This window comes from Hakea prostrata, chromosome 8 (genome assembly GCF_041222555.1).
Source record: "Hakea prostrata isolate BN-2017 chromosome 8, UWA_Hpros_2, whole genome shotgun sequence".
In the NCBI taxonomy this organism is placed as follows: domain Eukaryota; kingdom Viridiplantae; phylum Streptophyta; class Magnoliopsida; order Proteales; family Proteaceae; genus Hakea; species Hakea prostrata.
In genome coordinates, this window is record NC_142607.1 from 53130276 (window position 1) to 53156059 (window position 25784).

Sequence of the window (25784 nt, forward strand, 5' to 3'; positions counted from 1 at the left end):
GATCATGCAATCACTGTCCCTTCACACAACCTTGTCTGGTTTAAAGATCATATCCCCCGCCACAGCTTCAATGGTTGGATATCCATAAACAACATCCTATGCATCCATTGGGCATTCTTTATAACCACTTTGGTCCGCGCACTGTTTATGGCACTTCGTATCCCCAAATCCACCCTCTTGTCAACTTTCATCTCTAATGGGTTCTGGACTCAATCCCTTCTCCCCATTCTCACATAGGTTTGGGAATCTCCCCCCCCCCCCTCTCTAGCTCCACTAGAGACCTCACCATTTGGCTCCCCTCCACCTCCAGAACCTTCTCCACTTCATCAGCTTGGAACCTCCTCGAGCCCATAGCCCTAAGGCCCCCTGGCCCCCATTGGTTTGGTTCAAAGGCTTCATCCCCCGTCACTCCCTTACCCTCTGGAGAGCCCTTAACCATGCCCTTCCCACCCAGTTCTTCCTTATTGACCGCCACATCCCCGCTAACCCCAACTACATCCTCTGTTGGAACAGTCTGGAAAACCTTAGCACCTTTTCTTTTCTTGCCCCTTCTCCAGATCTATCTGAGGAAAAGCCATTGCTTCCATTTGTCCTTGCTCGAGGTGATCGTATGGGTATTTTCGAGATTGGTCTTGGATTTTGAGAAACTTTTCAGGTTCTTCCATTTGCGATCGGGTTGCTAAGCTAGTGTACAGTGCCTTGATCAATCACCTTTGGTGGGAGCGCAATCTTTGGAGATGGACTTCCAATTCCCGCTCTATAGAGAGGATTTGGAATACCATTTATTTTGATGTTTCTTCTAGACTGTTAGCCTTACCCCATCCACTAGTTGACGATACCCAAGGAACAGGCTTATTGTTGTCTCTAGGGGTCTTAGTTTCTCTTTTTGGTCTTTTGCTTAAGGACCTTGTTCTCTTATTTCCTGTTGTTTAATATATTTATTTATTCATCCAAAAAAAACATCCCATGCATCGAAGCTTTCCTCTGTCACTGCCACACCTGTCCATCATTCCTGCATTCTTTGTTCGGATGCTTTTCAGGATGTTAGCCGCCTTTTTTCTCTTGCCCTTTCAGCTCCCGTATCTGGAAGAAGGCTTTACATGTCATCTGGCTCTGCTGTAGGAGAGGTTACACCCTGACTGGAAAACACACTATTTGTGACGCCAGCAAACTAGTGAGTGGGGCCATTATCTTGCAAACTTTAATGTAGATCATGAACTTCCGCTCCCAGACGTTGAAATGACTTAGAAAGCCATCTTCTTCAATATTTGCTTCAAGCTCCAATTTTTTAGGGTTTGGACATGCCCCTTTTTAGACTCCCCTAAGAATGTCTGGAGTCCTAATTTTTCCAGGTTTTCATGTTCCTAGCCCGTTCGTATGAGTTGTTTGTATCTGTTGTATAGATTCCTCCCTCAGTCTTTCCATTGTGTATCTCTCCACCCTCTCCCTCTTTCTTGGGTGCTGGTATGGTAATGAAATTACTAATCACAAAAGAAGTGGTATACTGATATGTGTCTTTACTTTCACTGGTGATTCTCTGGCAATGCTATAGATGTAGTTAATGTTGGTGTATATATGCTTCCAAGATGTCATTAAATCTTTAATGGTTTTTACTAGTCATTACATTGGCCATTTCCAGTCCATGGGGAGTGTAATGCTTCTCTGATGTATCCTTTCTAATTGCTGTTTTGCTAGGTTGCATCATTGCATGGTGTGATATCTGATAAGGAATATAATGTGATTCTTGATTGTGCATACACAAACTTATATGAAGAGCCAAAGCTTCCCCCCAGCTTCCGCAGCAATATATCTGACCCAAATGACACAATGCGCATGCTTGCTGACAAGGTCAATATTAATAGTCAGATCTTGCTGTCACGCACTGTTACTATAGTGGCAGTTGAGGTCAACTCTGCATTACTAGAGCTGTATAATTGCGCTGATGAGGAATCACCTTTAGCTCAACTTGCTGTAAGTATTCAAGTTTCCCCCCTTTTCGCAATTGGTCATCATTTTTCATCAAGAATTGATTTTTTTTTTTTCTTTTTTTCTTTTTGGGGGTCTCATTTAAAATTTCATCTTTGTTTTTACATCTGCCTAATGGGAGCTTCTTCTCTGTTTGATTCTATTTTCCTAATGTCTTACAGCTTGAAGGTCTCTGGGTATCATACCGTATGACTTCATTGTCTGAAACAGATCTTTATATAACTATTCCCATGTTTTCCATTGTTGATATCCGTCCTGCTACAAGACCTGAAATGCGTCTGATGCTTGGATCTTCCTATGACGTATCCAGACAATGTCCACTGGCATATCTTCCTAGTTCTTTTAGCAAAAGCAACTCCTTGAGGATGAACTCTAAAACTGCCTCTGACACAGATTTGCCAAATTCAACTATGCTGTTGTTAGACTATAGACTGAGGTCTTCCTCACGATCATTTGTGGTTCGGGTGCAGCAGCCCCGTGTTCTTGTTGTTCTGGATTTTCTTTTTGCTGTAGGTGAGTTTTTTGTGCCGGCTTTGGGAGCAATAACAGGTAGAGAGGAGATGCTGGACCCTAAGAATGATCCTATAACTAGAAAAAACAAAGTAAAACTCTCATCACCAGTGTACAAGCAGAGTGAAGATCTGGTCCATCTTTCACCAAACATGCAGTTAATAGCTGATGCTCAAGGGGTGGATGAATACATTTATGATGGTTGTGGAGGAACAATTTGTTTAAGTGATGAAACGAATAAGTCCGAAACATCACCTTGCATATTTAAGCCGATTATTATAGTTGGACATGGGAAGAAGCTGCGGTTCATGAATGTGAAAATAGAGGTATTTTTTTCTGAACTTATTTTGTATGGTTTATGCATCCCCCATCCCCGTCTTCAATTTTTTCTCTCTCAACTATCCTCTTTTTCCAATCTCTTCATCTTCTTTTTCTTTCCGAATCTCAATTTTAAAATTTTTTATGCATTGGAATTGATTCATCTATTAATTTTTTTTTTAATTTTTTTTTTGAAGATAACTATTTCTTCTCAAGCTCATCTGGAAATATCTTCGAGAAAGGATTCTGTTTGGGTCAATTGGGTAATTGAGTTTGCTCCTACTTCCTCAGAATCAAGCCTTCTTCACCTTCATCCTCTTGCCCTCTCTGTCGCCTCTTTTGAGATTGGCAATGGCAATAGCATCTCCTTTTGGTTAGATCTCTGGCATCCTTATGGTACCTCTACCCCATTGTTGGTGCCTGTACCGCTGTACGATCTGGTGCTTTGATATTCCCAAGGGAACCCCGGCTCTTTCATCTCCCATGGTTCCTGGTCGGCCCTATTCCTTTCCTCTTGGCTTTGTCCTCTAGGATGCTCTCACATCTTCCTATTTCAAAAATCATGGTTCAAGGTCTCATGAGATCTTGCCTAGATCTGGCCAAGATCTCAATTCCGTGAGACCTTGAGACAAAAGCTTAAGTGAAATCTGGGAAGTAATAAATCTCAGCCAAGATCTCGGTCGGTTTCAACCAGGATTTTAGTCCAACCATATCTTTTAAATACAGTATCCCGTTGAGTTGAGACTCTCTTGCCTTTCTCAACTCTATCTATGCCCACCTTGCTGGTTTTGTTAGGGCTTTTTTGAGTTCTCCTGTAAGCTGTAAAAGGGTCTGATTTTAGGGGTGTAGAGTTGGGCTTAAAGTTTTAGGGTTCCAGAAGGAAAATTTTGGGTTTGGGAATTTAATGGGGGCAAAGGAACTAAGGTTTAGTATAGGGTCTGGGAAATTAAGGCAGTGAAAGAACTAGGGTTTATGGAGAAAATAAGAAGAGCTGAAAGGGGGGTTTGCAAAACGAAATATTAGAAGTGTGGAAAGGGAATCGAATAAGTGCTGAATTGTTATACCTGTAACGCAAGTCTGGTAATGGGCTGAGTTGTTGACGGAATAGTGAAGGCAGATGACAAGTGCTGCCAAAGGAGAAACCTTCAAATAGAAACGCTAAATTGCTTACTCAATCACATGGAGATCCCTTACGACTGATGAGAAGCTCTACTAACACCTTGCTTTTAGGCAGTAACACTCTCTTTATCAATTGTATTCTGAATTCTCTCCTCTGTTACATGCCCGGGGCTTGATTTATAGCCTTACATAAAGATGTCCTAGTGAAATAAGGACTTAGCAACTGCCTCTTTTAGTTGCACTCAACAATCAAATAGGACTCTTATAACTAAATTTAAAGGGCTCCCTATCATATTCTAGGTTGACTTGGACTCCTAAAACTAAAATATAATGTAAGAAAAAGTCTGTTTTGCCCTTATAACTTAAGTTGGGCGGAGTTTACATAATTAGACCAATTAAACTAAAATGATATCCTATTTTTGTACTTGGCCTAAATACTAAATTTGTAGGCCTATAGAATTGACCCATGACCACATAAACCTGCTGAACAAAGGCCTAATACCCATATCTATCAACCCTAAGTCGATATTAAAGGGAAGCAGGCCAATTTGGTGCCATCCTTGAATCACCTTGGCAGGGATGGATTGGGTGTGTTAGACCCCAAGTGAATTTGCGCTCACCTGGGCAGTAGCTCAGTTTAGAGGATATTGAATAAATCTTGATTTTGATGTTGAACTTGAAGATCTTCAAGGGATCAAGTAAGGCAAGGTGGGGAAAGATGGAGAATTCAATGGAGGGGTTGGGGTGGCTGCTTAGCTCACACAAGGCTAGGCAATACTTGAAATTAAACTCATATTCATCAATTTGTTTTTCAGTAGTTGCTGCCCCTACTAGTAACTGTGTATAAAAGAAAAGAAAATTGTAGTCTCCTACACTAAAGGTGCCAGTATTAACTGTTTCTGAACTGCGTGGCCATGTGTTGATGGATGGGTTAATTAGGACTCTTGTCTCGTGCTTGTACTGCATTGATTTTGTTTTTTTTTTTTTTTTTTTTTTTGGGGGGGGGGGGGAGCTTGATCTGCATAGGGAAACTAAATTTTGGCTTGGTCTGCACAGGGCAAGTAAACTGTCATTTTCCAAATTCTGGTATTACTTTTGGCTGGTTTTTTATATTCATTCTTCTGATTTATGTGTAGAAAGAACAGAAGAAGCCTCAGTTAGTCACATTGTTAGACTTCCATTTTTATATATCTTTTTTTTATTCCACCACATCAAAAAAAATTTGAGCTTATGCTTTGTAAAATAAAAACAATTAGACAGGAGCAGGGTCTGGGGACACTGTGTTTCCCCTGTTTCTAGAGACCATTCCCATGAAACAGGGAATTATTGAAAAATTGAAATCAAAGCCATTTCCTGTCCTCCATAGGGAGTTATTTGATTTTTAACATATCCGTTACCTGTCAGAATGCTGGCCTTTTGAGGGATTACGTATACTTGAGCAATGGCAGCAGCTACTCAGTCTCTGCAGAAGATGGTGTTGACCCCCTTTTACCGGATGGTTTCTCTTCTGATGGTGAGAAAACGAATATGAACCATTTGCATGGATCAATGCAGTCATCACCAGCTCCCGCTGCACATAATGACAGTGATTTGAGCCAGATGCAGAATACGACTTTTGAAGCCCAGGCAAGTAATTCTCTGAACAAATTCCTTTTTTAGCTTATTTATTCTACGATTTTATAACAAGATTGTGAGCTCTAAATAGGAAAAAATCAGAACTTCATATAAAATTTTATACATACCACATCACCAGTTTTGAAATTTTAGATTTCCATCCCATTTGATTTTTGTTGAAACTCAAATATTTCAGTGAAATTTTGATCCTTTTCGGTAATACAATTTTAATCATCCTTTGATTTTGATTTTGGGCGAAACCAAAACATCAAAAGGTTAGGGTATATTCCTATCTTAAAGAAAGTATGTCCTAGACTTATTATCAGAAGTGGGAATGTTGGGGTTTAAAGTAGTTGATACCCCTATTGAAGCTGGAGCTAAACTTAAAGAAAAAAGAGAGAACCCAGTGGACAAAGGAAGATACCAAAGGCTAGTAGAGAAGTTTATTTACTTGTCCCACACCAGGCCAGACATCGCTTATGCCGTGGGGATAGTGAGCCAATTCATGCATGATCCATATTTATCTCATATGAAGGTTGTTACCAGAATACTACAATATTTGAGGGGAACTCTTGGAAAATGAATACTTTTGTCATCCACTAATAATCTAAGAGTAGAAGCATACACTGATGCTAACTAGGCGGGATCTCCAGACATAAAGTCAATTTCAGGTTACTGTACCTTTCTTGGAGGTAATCTAGTTACTTGGAAAAGTAAGAAACAGAATGTGGTAGCTTTATCTAATACTGAAGCTAAATATAGAGCTACGGTTTGTGGAGTTTGTGAGCAATTATGGCTGAAGGCTTGCTACAAGATATTGGAGTCCAAGTTCCAAACCCTATGATGCTATATTGTGACAACAAGGCTGCTATTAGTATTGCTAATAATCCAGTACAACATGATCGAACTAAGCACATTGAAATTGACAGGTTTTTTGTCAAATGAAAGCTGGAACAAGGGCTTATCTGCATGCCTTTTGTGATGTCTGGAGACCAAGTGGTAGATGTTTTCACTAAGGGTTTGAAAGAAGGAGATTTCCTTCCTATTGTAGGCAATTTGGGCATGACTAATATCTATGCCTCAACTTGAGGGGGAGTGTTGTTGAGTTCTACTAGGAGTCCAACTCTATTGGAGTTTTTATTCATGTAAATTTATATTTCTTGTTCCCCAAGTAAGGGTATTTATGTAATAGTGTACTTTCCACTTAATTATAAATAGAGGGCTTGAGATCACATTGATCAATAAGCCATTCTACCACAATCGACTTTCTCAACACTACACCCTAATGCTTAGATCAGCTTCAGATTCAGTGTGATGCACATATACTTGGTTTGGCTTAGCCTGGATTTCCCCCTCCCTCCTCTTTGTAAACCCCAAAAGCTGGTGCTTAAGACTTTTCACAGTTATACTCTGTCAAAATCGCAATTTTCAGGTGATGAAGTAACATTTAATTCCACTTTCAGAATCTAAATCAAGAGCACGACCAGACCAGGAATGTTAATTCCACAGAATACTCTCTTGCTGCTGAGGGCAAGGTTTTGATGATAGTCCTTTCAAATTAATTTCTTATAAGATCTCTTAATCCCAGCTTTTATGTGAGAACCAGCCAGTCTGACTACTGACCGATCCTTGTTCTCAATCCCTCCTTCCTGATTGGCCACCTCACATTCAAAAGTACATTAGTGTAAGGCAAAGTCTCCTGTAAGATTTTGAATGATACCAAATGCCAATTGTGTAGCCAACTATCATCGTAGGTCATCTTTTGTGCATTTTTATTCTATTTTAAAAAAGAAAAGGGAAAAAAATATTTGTTTTACATAGGAAAATCAACTTATGAGGTGGAATAATAGACATCAAAGTACCTTTTTTGCATTTCTATTCTTTTTTTAAATTGATTTCTAGGTAACCTTGTAGAAAATGAAACATTAAGAGTTGAAAGGCAAAAACATACTTCAAATATATTTCTGATAGAAAATTTATCTTTTCTGATATTCGCTGAATTTTTCCTATTGACTTCTGTAGGTTGTCTCTCCTGAGTTCACCTTCTATGACAGTACAAAGTCATCCCTTGATGATTCCTTGCATGGTGAAAAGCTTCTCCGGGCCAAAATGGATCTGAACTTCATGTGAGTATCCACTTTATCCATGTCCGACTGGTTTCTCAAGTTGGGTTAGTACATAGAATCTCCCTCCATTTGGTCATCATCTTTTAGAGTATTGCATGTAGTTTTAACTTTTAATAACTAAATCTAAAGACTGGAAGAAACTATAACTCCGCCTCATTCATCTGTCAGATTTGAATATGAAAATGTCGTTGTCAGAAAACCAGAATCAAACTAAGTAGTTTTTGGGAAACTATCCAATTCGTGAATACAGCCCAATTTTTTTCACTTTTTTCCCTTGGTTTAAAAGTAAATCTCATATAATTCATGCAAGGATTAGAACCATGGTTCAACATTTCAATTTCTTTTGAAAGAAGGTTCGAAAGTAATCTGGGTTGACTCTATAGCGTACTGATGCAGATCTACAACCAATTTGGGCTTCTTTTTAGTGGAATAAGCCTATCCATCTTGGGGTGCAATGTACGTGTCGACAGCGGGGTCTTTGACTTCTTAATAGCATGTAATTATTGCTCTTTCACAGCATCCACGGATAGTGGAGTTAGTGTTCTTTTATTTTCTTTTTAAACTTCCTAAGTTAGAGGTTGATTTGGCACTCTTTTTGGGTAGCAGGATAACCCAAGAAATGCACCATAACCCACATGGATCTAACTTACCATGAACATGGTGGTTTCAGGCAAAGGCAACACAACCAAAAACCTTAAGTGGTACAGTAAAGGCTGCTGTCCCTAAAAGAACTTCAAGGGGCAATGGTGATCCAAGATTCGGGAAGGCATTCGGTTAATCAAATAAGCAGTAGTAAGGGCCGCATTACCCCAAAACCAAGGAGGCACATGCATAGTAAACATTAGGGAATATGCTACATCAAGAAGATGTTTATTCTTGTGTTCAACAACCCCATTTTGAGGTGGAGTGTCGACGCAATTGGTTTGGTGTATGATGCCATAGTCAACTAGTTAAGATGGGAATGGACCACCCAAGTACTCAGTTCTATTATCTACGAAGGATTTTGACTGTGGCCCCAAACTGTGTCCTAACCATCTTGTGGAAATTTTGGAAACATGAAAAAACATCACTTTCTAGTGAAGTAAGTAGACCCACGTAGTCCTAGTGCAACAATCAATCAATTTGGCAAACCATGTCTGACCAGAAATAAACACTGTCCGAGAAGGATCCCACACATTAAAGTGAATGGCAAAGAAAGGAACAGTAGTATGACTATCTGAAATTGGGTAAACATGTTCAGTTTGTTTAGCTAAAATGCAGGCCTCACAATAATTACATCATCTAACCAAATCAGGAAACAACTAAGACAAATTGCATTAAGGAATGTGGCCAAGACAACGATGCCACTGCATTAAGGGAAAAAAATGCAGGAGAGGTGGAAGTATGGAACTAGAGGCCATAGAAAAACTGATGGAGACCCATCTAACAAGTAGTGCCCCCCTTTCGTTCTACCACTGCCAATTGCACACCCCATTTCTAGTTCCTAAAACACACAATGAGAAGGGGAAAATGTTATTGTGCAACTTATGTCACGAGTAAGGGTGCTAATGAGCAAGAGGTTAGCCAAAAACTTTAGAACATGCAAAACAAAAGACAAGGTAAGAGAAGGCAAACAGATAATAGATCCCTTTCCAGAGATGAGAGAAAGAGACCTATCAGCCGTTTGAACAGCCTAAGTTGAAGGAATAGAGGAATAAGTATGAAATAAGGAAGATGAGGCAGTCACATGGTCGGTTGCCCTAGAGTCCATTATCTGGAAGGGGTGAGTTGAATTTACGCTGTGAGAACTGAAGATACCTACGTTAGACTGTGGACTCAGGACATTAGAGGTGATTTCTCATCCTTGTGAATTTATGAGTCTACGGTAACTTTTTGACAAGCCTTCACAGGTTGAATCATGCAGTTAGTTCATCTCTATTGACATTAAGGTGCTAAAAATCAATCATATAAACTTTTGGACTTGTTTGTTTTTCCACATTCTTCAAGTTCCCTATCTTGAAAATTAACTTTTCAGGTACAGGACATCCTGACATGTGGTGTAAGAAATTATCCCCTTTTATTTGCACCATAACTGACACCATGATTGTCCCTTAATGCTGAGTAATTACCTTTCACGTCGAATCAAATTATCTCTGTTAAAGTATACGTAAATTTGGAAGTTTTACTGTTCACGTTACTGTTCACGTCAACAGTATTATGCTATTGTTTTTATTATATTTTCTATTTCTAATGTGGGAGTCTTGCTACATAAGTTTTGGGAGTTTTTTAGAAAGCATAGTTTCTATTTTGGTGGTTGTTTCTATTTTCAGAACTTTCTATTTTAGGAGTTAGGAAGTTACTAAAACCGTAATATTTTGTTTCCTTTTTTTCTAGAGGACAATTACTTGTCTCTCAAGTTGTATTAGATTCATTAGAAGCTATAAATAAAAGTGCTCTGTGATTCTAGACTCTTTAGCTAAGAATCACAGGTCTTTTCTACTGGTTCTTCATCTCTCTTCTCTTCTTCTTCTTCTCTCTTTTCTTTGTTCAAGTTCAACTGCTATTTTGATTGTTTAAAGCTTGTTTTCTAACAATCTCTAAGTGTGTGATTTTCTAACAGGTATGCTTCAAAAGAAAGTGATACTTGGATACGGGCCCTAGTGAAAGATTTCATGATTGAGGCTGGTTCAGGTCTCATCATTCTTGAACCAGTGGACGTTTCTGGTGGATATACTTCTGTTAAAGAGAAGACAAGTATATCTGTGCTATCAACAGACATATGCATTCACTTATCATTGAGTGTAATTTCCCTTGTCCTAAACCTGCAAAATCAGGCAGCTGCAGCACTACAGTTTGGAAATGCAGATCCACTGGCTTCTTGCACCAATTTTGATCGAATTTGGGTGTCCCCTAAAGGTAATTCAACTTTGTTAAAAATAAAAAAAAGTGAAGTTTTACTTGTAAGTTCAAATTGCCCAGCTTAGAGTGCTATCTATATGTGAATGACAATCTGTAGCCACATCAATTTGTTAGGCAAGTTTCATGAAGACTTAAATTCACTAACTGGGTTGTGCAATCTGGTGCTGCAGGAAGTGAACCTGGATACAACCTTTCCTTTTGGAGGCCTCGACCTCCCTCAAACTATGTTATATTTGGTGATTGTGTGACATCAAGGTAGTGCTGAAACTTATAGGGGTTGAGACAACTAACCATGTTCTTTTTTACGTTCAATTTTGTGACAATAACCCTCTTTTCCCTTCATTAAAATACTTGATGTGCTGTTAAGTGTTGTAACCTGTTCAGACTTTTAATTCTCCTTCTAAACTTTTTTATCTTAATGGTTTATAAGTCCTATGATTTTTTCCTTAGATCTCATAACGTGCAAGCAGAATCCTAAAAACATCATCTGTTGATCCCCGGTCAGCATCGCTTATGGTTGAGGCTAGGACAGTATATGACCATCTTTGAGCCCCCAGCTTCTGTTCTTGATTAATGAAAACATTCTAGGCAAATCCTTTCGGAGTGGTTCATCTGTCATAAATCCAACAATTTCACCTCTAACTTCTAAATGCATTCATGAACCCCTGTTCATGACTCCATGTAACCTATGCCATGATCAGAAGTTACTAGTCTTAAAAATACATTACATTTCCATTTTTCTTGGTTGTGAAATTTAAATGTTATATTTTTTTTAACTCAGTCGCATCTCCCAGGCCTATCCCTCCTTCACAAGCAGTAATGGCTGTTGGTAATACTTATGGGCGTGTACGGAAGCCTCTTGGTTTTAAATTCATTGGTTTGCTCTCTGATATTTACGGATTAGAAGGAGTCGGTGCCAAATTTGACGATGTTGCTGATTGCTCACTTTGGTTGCCCACTGCACCACTAGGGTACTCAGCATTAGGGTGTGTAGCACACATAGGAAACGAACCACCACCAACTCATACTGTCTATTGCTTACGTTCTGACCTTGTAACTTCAACAGTATATTCAGAGTGCATTTTTAGTATTCTGTCCAAGACAAAGTTTTCGTCTGGATTCAGTATTTGGCGCCTTGACAATGTTGTTGGATCATTTTATGCCCATCCCGCTGCAGTGTGCCCTTTGGAAAGTGGTTGTGATTTGGCTCAAATGCTTTTAAGAAACTCAAACTGGTTTTGCTCTTCCTCAGCAAATTCAGGATCAGATGGTACTCATAACCAAGACGATCAAGGTGTGTATGCAAGTCAGGAGAGTGCTAGTTCTTCTGGGTGGGATATTCTCAGATCAGTTTCAAACGCTAGCAGTTTTTATGTGTCAACCCCACATTTTGAAAGAATTTGGTGGGACAAGGGTGGTGACCTTCGTCAAGCGTTTTCAATATGGAGACCAATACCACGTCCTGGATATGCCATACTTGGCGACTGCATCACTGAAGGGTTAGGTCAATTAAACTTGCTCATCACCTTTACAGATCTGTAAGTTACATTTTCTTTAAATTTTTGGTATTACTTTGTTACTTTCAGCTTAGAGCCGCCTTCTCTGGGAATCATTTTCAAGAATGATAATCCTGAGATTTCAGCAAAGCCTGTGCAATTTACAAGAGTTTCCCATATATTGAGGAAAGGCCTTTATGAAGCTTTCTTTTGGTACCCAATTGCTCCCCCGGGTTACGCTTCTTTGGGATGCATTGCATCAACAACCGATGAACCACCGCACGTAAGTTCCTTTTGCTGCCCCCGTATGGATCTTGTCAACCAAGCTAGTATTCTGGAGATTCCCATTTCAAAATCCTCTGGTTCAAAGGGTTCTCACTGCTGGAGTATTTGGAAAGTTGAAAACCAGGTTAACCAAGCTAAATTCCTTTTTATTTTCTTGTTCCTGATATCATTTGGACCATAATTTCAACCCAATGAAGATCTCCTTAGTAGCTGTCTAATACAATCTTTTTTGGCTCTCATGTACAGGCCTCCACTTTTCTTGCCCGCTCTGATCTGAGAAAACCATCTAGCCGTTTGGCTTACAATATAGGTGATCCAGTGAAACCAAAGACACAGGACAACTTAAGTGCGGAAATGAAGCTAAGATGCTTCTCCTTGACTGTGCTAGACAGCATGTGTGGAACGGTAGGAATTCTGAAGAAAAATGTAGTCCATTCCTTTATTGATAGTACTTTATTTTCATAATTTTGGACTTTTCAGATGACACCACTGTTTGATACAACAATTACAAACATCAGCCTTGCAACCCAAGGTAGACTAGAGGCAATGAATGCAGTACTGGTATCTTCAATTGCTGCATCCACATTTAACACACAACTGGAAGCCTGGGAGCCGCTAGTAGAGTCATTTGATGGAATATTCAAGTAATGGTTCATTGAGCTATAATTCTGTTGTTCTGTTCTCATAGGATGTTGATATCTTCATATAACATCTCCATGCCAGGGTCACATTTGGTTTTAATTGAATAACTGGCCTCTCTTTGTAGGTTTGAAACATATAACACCAACTCAGATGTATCATTGGGAATTGGAAAACGAGTTTGTGTTGCTGCAACAAGTATTGTAAATGTCAACATTAGTGCTGCAAATATTGAAACCTTTGCAGAAACTATTGTTTCATGGAGAAGACAAGCAGAACTTGAGCAGAAATCTGTAAAATTATATGAGGTAAAATTCAGCTGAACTTTCCTTTTTTATTAAGTGAAGCGCATTAGGTTCCAATCCTACATGTGTTACTAATGAACTACCATTGCAGAATGCTGCTGGCCACTTCAGAGACACAGAAGATTCAGCTTTTTCAGCATTGGATGATGATGATTTTCAGACATTGGTTATAGAGAACAGACTTGGATGTGATATTTATATCAAGAAGATTGAACAAAACTCTGAATCTCTTGAGTTGCTACATCATGAAGGCTACACTTCTCTATGGATGCCACCTCCAAGATTTTCTGATAGGCTGAATGTTGCTTCTGAGTCTAGGGAAGCACGCTGTTATGTTGCTGTACAGATATACGAAGCTAGGGTTGTGAACAATGAAAGCTTATTCACAATTGCTTATGAACTTTAAATCCTTTATCACTGTACATGACCACATTCTTCTTTTGCAGGGTCTACCTGTTGTTGATGATGGAAATAGCCATAACTTCTTCTGTGCCTTACGACTTATTGTTGATAATCAAGAAACTGACTCCCAAAAGCTTTTCCCTCAGAGTGCAAGGACTAAATGTGTGAAGCCTTCAATTTCCAAGAGCAGTGACGTGGATGTGGGCACTGCCATGTGGAATGAATTATTTCTATTTGAAGTTCCTCGGAAGGTATCTTGTTGTAATTTTTTATTTATTTACTTATATATTTTGTATGTGAATTACATACATTAATTATGTTATGTCCTTAAATGTCAATTGAATTTTCATGATAGGTTTTCTGTCTTGTGAGCCATGGTCAACATATTAAATATTTTCAAAATTTTCAACCATTGAGTAGGAGCAGTCCGAACCAACTTTAGTGATAAATTGTGTCAATTGTTGTGAATCCCAGTTTCCCTTGCTTTATTTTGAAAGGAACCATATAGCCAACCCCATTTAGTTTGGATAAGGCTGAGTTGCTGTATTGTGCGTCAACTGGTCCAGCTGTATCCAAAGTGTTTCTGTCCACCCATTTTGGGGATGGGCAAAATAGTCTTGACCTACAGTGCTGGGCCTTGAGACATACTTCCACAGTATTGTACCGTTTACAAACAAATCAGGTTTTTTGCTTTTACTGCTTCCCTAGCTCTTTTTTTCTTTTTCTTTTTTTCTTTTTTTTTTTTTCCTTGTAAACTCTGAATTGAGACAGTGTGTGTTGTTAATACTGTTATATATGCTAAGAACACCCCTTTTTTTTCCTTCCTCCTTTTCGTCTAATAAAACATTTATTCTTTCCATCAGGTTAAGTTTTTAATTGGTTATTGTTGGATTCTATTAGGAGTTAAATTAGAGTTTGTATAGGAGTTAAAAATAGAGTTTGTATTCATGTAAAATTCTATTCCTTGTAATAGTCTACTTTCCTCTTAATTATAAATAGAGGGCTTGAGATCATTGATCAATAAGCCATTCACCACAACCGTTTCTTTCAACATGGCATCAGAGCCTAAATTCGATTAGGATTTTTTTTCTTCTTCTCTCTCTTTCAAACCCATCGCAATTGGGTCTCCATCGTTCTTCAGTTACTACCGCTGCACTATCTTTTCTGTTGCAAACGAAGACCAGGAAAAAAAAAAAAAAAAAAAAAAAGAGAAAGAAAAAAAGAGAGAAGAAGAGCCACGCTTCATATTACCGCCGCTGCTGTTTCCAGTTACCACCGCTGCTGCTTCCTGTGCAATCGACAGAAAAAAAGGAGGTGAAACAGCAGACGCAAAGACCCTGCTACTACCACTGCTGCATCATCTTCTCAATCGCTCCAATTGTGCGCAACACAAATAGTTCTCTCAGGAATCGCAGAGCAAGGGTAGCATCACTATCATCATTTGATTCCATCGCCATCGCTTGCGAGGAAGAAGATAAGTCGATTGGTTATTGAATTAGTTGGTTGGTTTTTTGGTTCAACTTCTGGTTCGGCTTTTAATTCATTGTTTCGTTCAGTTCTTGGTTCATTGTCCAACACATTCTTTTCAGCCAAAACCCATCGTATGAAATAGACCAGACCATAACCATATTTTTTTCGTTTTGTCTCTGGTTCTATTAGCCAAAAAAAAAAAAATCAAGAGACCAGACCAGATTTTTTTTTTGTTCTATTAGCCAAAAAAAAAATTTGAATTGTTTTCTCAACATTACAAGTATTGATGGTACTCCTGCTCCCACTGGCTCCGAACATTACCCCAGTCTTCATTCTCTTTCCGTGAGATTTGATGGAACAAATTATTTGATCTGGTCTCGCTCTACTTACCTAACTATTGCTAGAAGAGGACTAGTTGGATACATTACGGGCACCACTATCAAACCCACTACCGCAGGATTTTTACAGGATAAATGGATATCAAATGACTCCCTTATTATGTCATTCCTTTTGAATTCCATGCATCCAAATATTGCCCGGGGTTACCTATTACTTGATACTGCAGCCCAAATCTGGAAGGCTACTACTGAAACCTATGGACAGTTGGGGAATGATGCACAGGTTTATGAATTACGAAAGAAGCTTTATGAGACTATCCAAAAGGAACTGACTGTGGCCCACTATTATGTTGAGTTGCGCTCTCTTTGGCAAGAGTTGGATCATTATGGGGATTATCATCCCACTAACCCAGATGATGTGACTACTTATAGGAAGCACATTGATAAGATTCAGGTATATGACTTCTTAGCAGGTTTGAATGTGGAGTACAATCAGATCAAAGTGCAAGTCTTAAGTCGTTCTCCCTTTCCTACACTAGAACAGTCTTATGCTCTTGTTCAGTGTGAAGAAAGTCGTCGATTAGCCATGCTTCATACTCCTATTATGGAGAAATCAGCCTTACAGTCTGTTCACACTAAATCTGATCCGGCTAAGGAGATTGTCAAGTATGAGCACTGTCACAAGCTATATCATACCAAGGCAAATTGTTGGAAATTGTATGGGAAGCCTGCTGATTTTGAGCAAAATGCGCACAAAGAAAAGGAAAACCAAAGGCTAATCTCTCTGAGACAGTTTCCACCACACCCTCTGCAGACGTTGGTTTTTCACAAGAGGAGTTCGCTACTCTGGGACGTATTATGCAGCCTTCTACTGCCTGTATAGCTTCGAACACTGCTTCCTCTACTACTCATACCAACTCCTACCTTGCTACTTCAGGTAAAACTTTTACAGGCTTTCAAGCTTCTTCAGTTTCTACTCCTTGGATCATTGATACAGGAGCCACAGATCATATGACAAGTTTATCCACCTCTTTCTTACAATATTCTCCAACTTCTAGAAAGGATAAAGTTCGAATTGCTGATGGCTCCTATTCTTCCATTGCTGGAAAAGGGACCATTCAACGTTCTCCATCACTTTCTTTGTCTAAAGTTTTACATGTTCCCTCTTTCTCTACTAACTTGCTCTCTATCAGTAGTCTTACACATGGCTTGAATTGTAAAGTGATTTTTTTCCCATCTTACTGTGTCTTCCAGGATCTGGTCACGGGGAAGGATATTGGACATGGTAAACTAGACAATGGACTTTATTTGCTCGAGTCGATTGGAGAATCTACTTTTGTTTTGACTACATCTTCTAATTCATACTGATGTGTGGGGTCCCTGTCGACGTGTGTCTATTACTCGCCATAGGTACTTTGTTACTTTTATTGATTGTCACTCTCATTCTATATGGATTTATCTTTTAAAACAAAAAAAATAAGGTTTTCCGATGTTTTCGTGATTTTCATAATATGATCAAAACTCAGTTAAATGCCATTGTGAAGATCCTTCGCAATGACAATGGCACAGAGTATATTGATGGTGAATTTCAAAGATATCTCTCTGACAAGCATAATACATCAGACCAGTTGCATTGATACGGCTGCCCAAAATGGGGTTGCCGAAAGGAAGAATCGGCATCTCTTAGAAATAGCCCGTTCCATTATGATTGCTATGACTGTACTTGACCAATACTGGAGTGATGCTATACTCATTGCTTCTTACCTTATGAATAGGATGCCCAATAGAATACTTGGTTTTAAATGTCCTAATGAGATTCTTCAGGGAACCTCTTCTTTTGTTATTCCCCTAAAGGTTTTTGGATGCGTGTGTTATGCAAGAATCACAGCCCACCAGAGTAAGTTGGCTCCCTGCGGCCTACACTGCATATTTTTGGGGTATTCTGCTACTCAAAAAGGGTACAAATGTTATCATCCTCCTTCCAGGAAAACCATTGTATCAATGGATGTAATTTTTCATGAGTTTTGCCCTTACTATACACCTCTCAGGGGGAGAGTCCTAGAGGAGAGGTGTTCTTTCTGACTCTAGATCTTCCTATCACACACCAACACAACTTAAGAGTCCCAGAAGAGTTTCCTGACCAGGGGGAAACTTACGGCCAGTATGACTGAGGACTCTAATCCTCCACCTTCGATTTCTGAACCATGTGAAGAACCTAGCCAGGGGGAGACCACTCTTGTGAGACACACTGCTGAGGTCTTTCAAAACCCGATTGACCAGAATAAGAAGGTACAGACTTATCAGAGGAAGCAATACAATCGGCTAAAGCAAGTGCAGAAAGGTGATACGTTACCACTTCAGTCTCCTGCTTCAGAATCAGATTCTACTGTTCCCCTTAAGGTATCTTCTTCTGATCTTCCTATTGCCGTTAGAAAAGGGGTCAAATCTTGTACTCAACATCCCATAGCTAAATATGTTTCTTATAACTCCTTGTCTGACTCCTATCGTGCTTTTATATCCTCTCTGTCATCTGTATCTGTTCCTAAAAGTTGGCAGGAAGCCTATGCTGATAAGAGATGGAAGGCAGCTATGGTAGAGGAAATGCAGGCAATAGAAAAAAAATGACACCTGGGAGCTGGTTACACTTCCTCCAAGAAAAAAACCAGTGGGCTGCAAATGGGTATTTGTGGTTAAACAAAAATGGATGGATCAGTCAACAAGTTGAAAGCTAGATAGTTGCAAAGGGGTTTACCCAGACCTATGGGATTGATTATCAGGAGACCTTTGCCCCTGTTGTGAAACTAAACACTGTGAGAGTTCTGTTGTCTGTAGCTATGAACAAAGATTGGAACTTGCACCAACTAGACGTAAAAAATGCCTTCTTACATGGGGAGTTAGCAGAAGAGGTCTATATGGAAATCCCACATGGTTTCTCCGATGACAATACTGCAGGGAAAGTTTGTCGGTTGAAGAGGTCAATTTATGGGTTAAAACAATCTCCTAGATGCTGGTTTGGACGCCTCCTGAAGGCAATGACTTCTATTGGGTGCAAGCAAAGCAATGCTAATCATACATTATTTGTCAAGAAGTCAGGTACTAACATCACACTTCTCATTGTCTATGTAGACGATATTGTCATCACAGGGAATGTTGGTGAAGAAATTCAAAAGTTGAAGGACTTTATTTGCAGAGAGTTTGAAATTAAAGATCTAGGGAAGGTACAGTATTTTTCAGGGATTAAGGTAGCTCGATCAAATAAAGGTATATTCCTATCCCAAAGAAAGTATGTCCTAGATCTATTATTAGAAGTGGGAATGTTGGGGTGTAAAGCAGTTGATACCCCTATTGAAACTGGAGCTAAATTTAAAGAAAAAGAGGGAGAACTAGTGGACAAAGGAAGATACCAAAGGCTGGTAGGGAAGCTTATTTACTTGTCCCACACCAGGCCAGACATCGCTTATGCTGTAGGTATAGTAAGCCAATTCATGCATGATCCATATTTAGCTCATATGAAGGTTGTTACCAGAATACTACAGTATTTAAAGGGAACTCCTGGAAAAGGAATACTTTTGTCACCCACTGATAATCTAAAAAGTAGAAGCATACACTGATGCAGGCTGGGCTGGATCTCCAGACAGGAAGTCAATTTCAGGTTACTGTACTTTTGTTGGAGGTAATCTAGTTACTTGGAGAAGTAAGAAATAGAATGTGGTAGCTTTATCTAGTACCGAAGCTGAATATAGAGCTATGGTTCATGGAGTTTGTGAGCTACTATGGTTGAAAAGCTTGCTGCAAGATATTGGAGTCCAAGTTCCAAACCCTATGATGTTATATTGTGACAACAAGGCTGGTATTAGTATTGCTAATAATCCGGTGCAACGTGATTGAACTAAGCACATTGAAATTGATAGGTTTTTTGTCAAAGGAAAGTTAGAACAAGGGCTTATCTACATACCTTTTGTAAGATCTGGAGACCAAGTAGCAGATGTTTTCACTAAGGGTTTGAAAGAAAGAGACTTCCTCCCTATTGTAGGCAAGATGGGCATGACTAATATCTATCCTCAACTTGAGGGGGAGTGTTGGATTCTATTAGGAGTTAAATTAGAGTTTGTATAGGAGTTAAAAATAGAGTTTGTATTCATGTAAAATTCTATTCCTTGTAATAGTCTACTTTCCTCTTAATTATAAATAGAGGGCTTGAGATCATTGATCAATAAGCCATTCACCACAATCATTTCTTTCAACAGTTATAGTAGGATCAATTGATCAAATGTATATTCTACTATTGGCAAAGGCAATCAACCATGTCATGTAATTTGTAGCAGTAGGATGAATGATAATTGCCGTCTTTCTGTTTTTACTGATTGATATTGACTTTCTTTACTATAAAGGAGAAAATCAAAACAATGCATCAGCAACAAGAATATATTAGAGAATCCTCAGTAGATATTGCAGAACTTCTCTAGAATCCATATCCATTTTAAAACCTCTCAATGAAATAAACAATCTCTTTGTCCTTAGTTTCCCTTTCAAAGGTTCTCAAAAGTCTTAATGTAAAGTCCCAAACCTGAGATAAGATTATGATGCTGGCCCTCATAGACCGCCGTTAAGTAAGGCACTACGTACAGAACTATAAACAGTCGTTGTATCCAGTGTATCGAAGATATCATATATAATACTACAGCAGAAATTGTAATAATCAATGATCAAAGCTATACTGTGTACATTTACACAGTATCATTGTTCTGTTACTTTACTATGAGACCTATATACTAACATCAAGTTCACATCACATTGGTACATCCTTAACTGTTCTATTGTCATTGTTCATATATTTCATAACATATCTCAGTTAGAAATTTCATCATTATGGAATTGTTTGTATATGCTTTGATGCAGGGACTGGCTAAGTTGGAAGTTGAGGTGACAAACCTTGCAGCAAAAGCAGGGAAAGGTAATCATTGCCTAACACATCAGTTGGTGCATTTTCCTTTGAAAGTTGAATTTCCTCTTCTTCTTTTTTCTTTTTTCTTTTTTTTTTTTCTAATGGTAAATGTGGATTTAAGCATATGCTTTCTCCATGCCATGTTTGTAACCTAAACTCCTACTCATCTAGTTAAAAAGTACCAACATTGATTTTTCAATATTCAATCATATCAAGGACAATTTAGTAATTAATCTAGAGTATATTGATTTTTCTAGGCTCAATCATATATTATCCTAATGCAGAGCCTGAGAAGGCCTGCTCAGGTGCGCTGCACTGAGAGAGTTATGAGAATACGAGGGAGAAGGAAAGGGGGACGGATAATCACACACTCAAGCTGGATTTTTCTACTAAACTTCTTCATTAATCAATAATTCAAAATTCAAACTGAAAAGTCCTCATACAATAGCATAACGAATAGAATAAGGAATAGAGAATAATAAACCTTGTCACAGAAAAAATTAACTAGAATAGAGAACTGAAATAAATAAATAAATAACAACTAATAGACCCTACATTCAAATAGGAATCTACGTAAAGAAATCTTACATAATCTACCCCATACTAAAGTAAATAGATATTACTGATATTCTAAACCCAGCCTATTATAGACCAGAAATCTGGTTTAGGCCCAGCCCTTGGTCTAGGTTTCCAAAGTGGATCATGTCGGTCCAGCCAAGATACTGCATCAGCTCTCCTCTTCTGAAAAGAACTCGACTCCATCGAGTTGGAAAGTGATCAAGGATGCCATGTAAAACAACTTGTTGGAGGAGGAATGAGCCTATTGTTTTGTTGAGCTTAATGTCAGAGGGGTTCTTAGCAGGAAGAAACTTCATGGTTTTGTCATCATGCCTGAAAGAGTAGGTATTTGCATATCCACTTTGGACCTTATAAAATATCCAAGGTCACCCAAGAATTACACGACAGGCCTTTAAAGGGAGGATTTCACACTGCTCCATGTCCTTGAATTCCCCAATTGGATAACAGACCAAACATCTGTTCATAACCTTAACAGCTTTGTACTGGTTTGGGTGTGGCTCTGTATCAATTCCAACTTATAAACAACCTCTTCAAAGACAACATTAGTGCAACTATCATTAGTAATCACTGTAGTACATAAATTATCATTGCACTTCGCAGAAGCCTGGAACACACTGCTACAACACGAGTCTTCATGTGCAGACCGACCAAACAGGCAAAGGACAAAAAAACAAAAAAAACCCCAAAAAAAAAAATGTGACAACCACAAAATTGTGGGGTTCTGTAGCCCACGACTGAAGGGGCCTGGGGCCCCGGCGTTCAAGGGTTTTAAGGGGTATTTTGGAGTGGGATTCTGCTAATTAAAGCATAAAGGACACATTGGCACATGTATTTTGCTAAAATAATCAATGTAGATATGTCATTAAGAGTCACAATATACATAGAGAGATTTCCGACAAATACAATATAAATATAAGCATAATTTTCTCAATGCAATTGGTAAGTCCAAAGTATGATCAAAATAAGGGTCAGACTCAGACTCACCTGCAATAACAGATTCTTTAGGACTAGGAACCGAAGCTTCCAACTGGAAAATCCAAACAAGAAGCATATTCCCTCCTAAACAATATCCCAAATAGGAAATAAGCCCAATTACAATCTGTAAGAATTAATAAACATGTGCTGTCGCATCCTTTGAATTAAATCAACTACCTGTCTAGGAAATTGATTAGGATCCCACCATACTTTTTGCTACCTGAGCTGTACCCCTGTCATGTAATCTGCTGGCTGGTCTGTTCCCTCCACACATGCCTAAACTCCATGTTAACAAAGCAGCCTCTTGCAAAATTCTTCTTTTTGTAGCTTGACACTTCCAAGGCCCTTGGAAAGTCTCATTAAGGATATCCACTGCCAATTTAAAATCAAATCTGATGGAGACCTTCAAATGCCCTTCCTGAATGCAAATTCGAATCCCTCTAGGCATACCTTGCAATTCCATTGCCAAGACCAATTGCTCTTCCCCTCTAGCAGCACATGCCATAATAGGACTGCCAGAATTAGTCCTCAGCACCCCACAATACATTTCTGTCAAACTCAACAGTGTTCCATCACAGTGCAAAGATATCAAATTCGTAGAAGGCCTAATCTAGGAAGTAGGAACAAGCCTTTGGAACCCTAGCCTTCCAAACGAGTTTTGCTTCAATGTTCTCAATCTCTTCTGCTCTGTTTTATCTTCTTTTATTTTCTTCCTGTCTTCTGGTTCTAGCCACTTCTTCGATGTCCTTTTCTTTTTTCTTTTTCTTTTTTTTTTTTTTTTTTCCTCCTCTTGTGGCTGCTGTTCTACTCTTTATCTTTTCCTCTGCTGTAACTTCTGGTGCAATCTTTTGTGTGTGTGTGTGTGTGTTTTCTGAAATTTTTGCTGGTCACGTAACAATAACAAAAAAGGAGGTTGGAGAAGAAGATACTGATGGGGAAAGGGAAGGATGTTTTTGGTTCTGATAACAAAATAATGCAGAGCCTGATAGGCCTGCTGAGGAGGGCTGCATTAGAGAGAGTTAGGAGAATAGGAGGGAGAAGGAGAAGGAACCAATCATAAGTCATGCTGGATTTCTCTACTAAACTTCTTCATTAATCAATAACTCAAAAGTCAAACTGAGAATTCCTAATACAATTACATGATAAATAGAGAATAAATCTTGTCTCAAAAATAGAAACTGAACTAGAATAGAAACAACTGAAATAAGAAACTGTAATGGGCCCTACATTCAAAATAAGAACATACCTAAGAAAATCTTATGTAATCACCCCATTTTAAGTAAATAAATATTACTGATACTACTAAACGCAGACTTTTTCCAGACCACAGATCTGGTTTAGGCATAGCCCTTGGCCTAGGTTTCCAAAGTGGATCGTGTGGGTGCAGCCAGGCCAAGGCTACTGCATCAGATCTTTTCTGCTTCAAAATGAAGCTTATGAGATATACATCAATTGACCTTGTATACCTATTTATGTCCTTGAACTCGTTCAGCATTGTATAGTTGGTGGAGGATTTTCTAAGAAATAAATGCTTTTATTATATAGCTGATAAATTAGGATATTTAATCATGTGAACTACCTGGATAATTGTCGAGGCGCTATTCAGGCATCCAGGTGCCTTGGTCACCTTGTTGATTTGATTTGTGACTCATGGTACTTGTTGGAACTTGCCTCCAGAGGAACCAAAGCCAGAAACTAGTAGCTTTTTTCTTTTTTTGGGCTTGATAACATACCACCCATCTCAAGATTCGAGGCAATGGGTGTTTGTAAATGAACTTGTTACATGCAACATTTTTTTCCGTTTAAAACATATTCATGTTCTTATTAGTGTTACTTCTTATATAATTTAGGTCATCCGTCATCATAAAGTCCCAGTAATCAGTATCAAAATAATGACATTTGAATTCCATGCATGCTTTTGTGGGGTTTTTATCTGAGATTTGTAAAAATAAATGGTACATTAGTATTGGAGTTAAATTATTCTGTGTATTACCTTTTTTCTTCTTAAATTACTGAATGTTTGGTGCTTGTAAAATATAGGCGAAGTTGTTGGTGCATCTTCCATACCTCTTGGACGTGGTGTAAATAGTCTGAAGAAGGTAGCTTCGGCAAGGATGCTGCATCCGCCATCTGATGACCAAAAGCTTGTCTCATATTCTCTAACCAGAAAGGTCCATACATATTCTTGCCATCATAGATACATGCATGATTCCATGAGTGAACATGCATTTTTCAAGCTATGCTTGTTCACATCAGACCTTTGAAATATGTCTTTCTGCTTATATAATGTTTCTTTCCTCCAGGGTCAGGTGAGCACTGAAGAAAGAATAAATGTTTATGGAAGTTTGTTTGTTTCTGCTTGTTTCTTTGAAAGGAAGACAATTGCAGACATTCATAGCGATATGAAAAGTGTGAATGAGACAGATAGGAATTCAGGTGTCTGCGTGGGTGTTGGCCCAGACGGACCATGGGAGAGCCTCCGGTCATTGCTGCCTCTGTCAGTTATTCCCAAAATGTTGAAAGAAGATTTTGTTGCCTTGGAAGTTGTCATGATGAATGGGAAAAAGCATGCTATATTCAGGGGCCTTGCAACAGTCATTAATGACTCAGATGTTAAACTGGATCTATCTGTCTGTCCTACTTCTGTCCTTCATAACCCTGCTCTTTCAATTTCGGAGTTCAGCACTCACAACACTGTGGTAGAGGAGATCTTTGAGAACCAGCGACATCATTCAATTTCTGGATGGGGTAATAGGTGGCCGGGTTTTCGTGGTAACGATCCAGGGCGCTGGAGTACAAGAGACTTTTCTCATTCATCCAAGGTGAAGTCCAACTTTGGATTTGCTTTTCATCACCTTTAATTCAATAATATTCTTTATTTATCTAATGATTGTAAGATGACTATTCTGCTTGCTTTTATTTTGAAGGACTTCTTTGAGCCCCCCCTTCCCACTAGATGGAAATGGACATCTACGTGGACTATTGACAAATCCCATTGTGTGGACCTTGAGGGTTGGGCATATGGACCTGACTATCAGAGCATAAAATGGCCTCCAACTGCTCCCAAATCATGCACAAAATCCTCTCAAGACTTTGTCCGGCGAAGGCGTTGGATACGTACACGGCAACAAGTAATTGATGAAAATGTTAGCAGCTTAAATAACACTGTTGCTGTTATTGGTCCAGGATCATCAACTGTCTTGCCCTGGAGAAGTATGGCCAAGGATTCTGACTTATGCTTGCAAGTTCGTCCTTCTGTTGAGGAAGCACAGTCCCCATACTCGTGGGGTCATGCAGTTGCTGTTGTTTCTGGCTATGGGAATGACCAATCTTTTGTTGATCAGGGTTCACTTTCTAGACAGAATACCATGACCCAAGGAAAGATGGATCCAATTTTTATGTTTAGGTTGAATCAGCTTGAGAAGAAGGACATTATCTTGTATTGTTCTCCTGGTAATAGCAGTAAACAGTATTTTTGGCTTAGTATTGGCACAGATGCCTCTGTGCTTCACACAGAACTAAATACACCTGTATATGATTGGAAAATTTCTATTAATTCTCCTCTGAAGTTGGAGAACAGGCTTCCTTGTCCTGCAGAGTTTACAATCTGGGAGAGAACAAAGGAAGGGAGTGGTGTTGAGAAGCATTGTGGTATTATCTCATCACGCGAGAGTGTAAATATTTATTCAGCAGATGTTAGGAAGCCTATTTATTTATCATTGGCTGTTCAAGGAGGTTGGGTTTTGGAAAAGGTCTGTGAGAGTTTTCAGATTTAATGT

General features: G+C 38.9%; 1 protein-coding gene across 4 annotated transcripts in view; it reads left to right on the plus strand.

Moving 5' to 3' along the window:
• Positions 1 to 25784, plus strand: part of LOC149008591 (uncharacterized) — a 153649-nt gene that overhangs the window by 102157 nt on the left and 25708 nt on the right. For all 4 annotated transcript variants that reach the window (XM_089165298.1, XM_089165296.1, XM_089165297.1 and 1 more), the window contains 17 exons: positions 1696 to 1971; positions 2148 to 2822; positions 5338 to 5559; positions 7570 to 7673; positions 10273 to 10568; positions 10742 to 10826; positions 11366 to 12070; positions 12158 to 12476; positions 12599 to 12757; positions 12833 to 12996; positions 13119 to 13299; positions 13388 to 13657; positions 13743 to 13949; positions 20406 to 20460; positions 24046 to 24176; positions 24309 to 24827; positions 24933 to 25757. In XM_089165298.1, the coding sequence (XP_089021424.1) occupies positions 1696 to 1971; positions 2148 to 2822; positions 5338 to 5559; positions 7570 to 7673; positions 10273 to 10568; positions 10742 to 10826; positions 11366 to 12070; positions 12158 to 12476; positions 12599 to 12757; positions 12833 to 12996; positions 13119 to 13299; positions 13388 to 13657; positions 13743 to 13949; positions 20406 to 20460; positions 24046 to 24176; positions 24309 to 24827; positions 24933 to 25757 (5193 nt within the window). The remainder of the gene's footprint in view (positions 1 to 1695; positions 1972 to 2147; positions 2823 to 5337; positions 5560 to 7569; positions 7674 to 10272; positions 10569 to 10741; positions 10827 to 11365; positions 12071 to 12157; positions 12477 to 12598; positions 12758 to 12832; positions 12997 to 13118; positions 13300 to 13387; positions 13658 to 13742; positions 13950 to 20405; positions 20461 to 24045; positions 24177 to 24308; positions 24828 to 24932; positions 25758 to 25784) is intronic.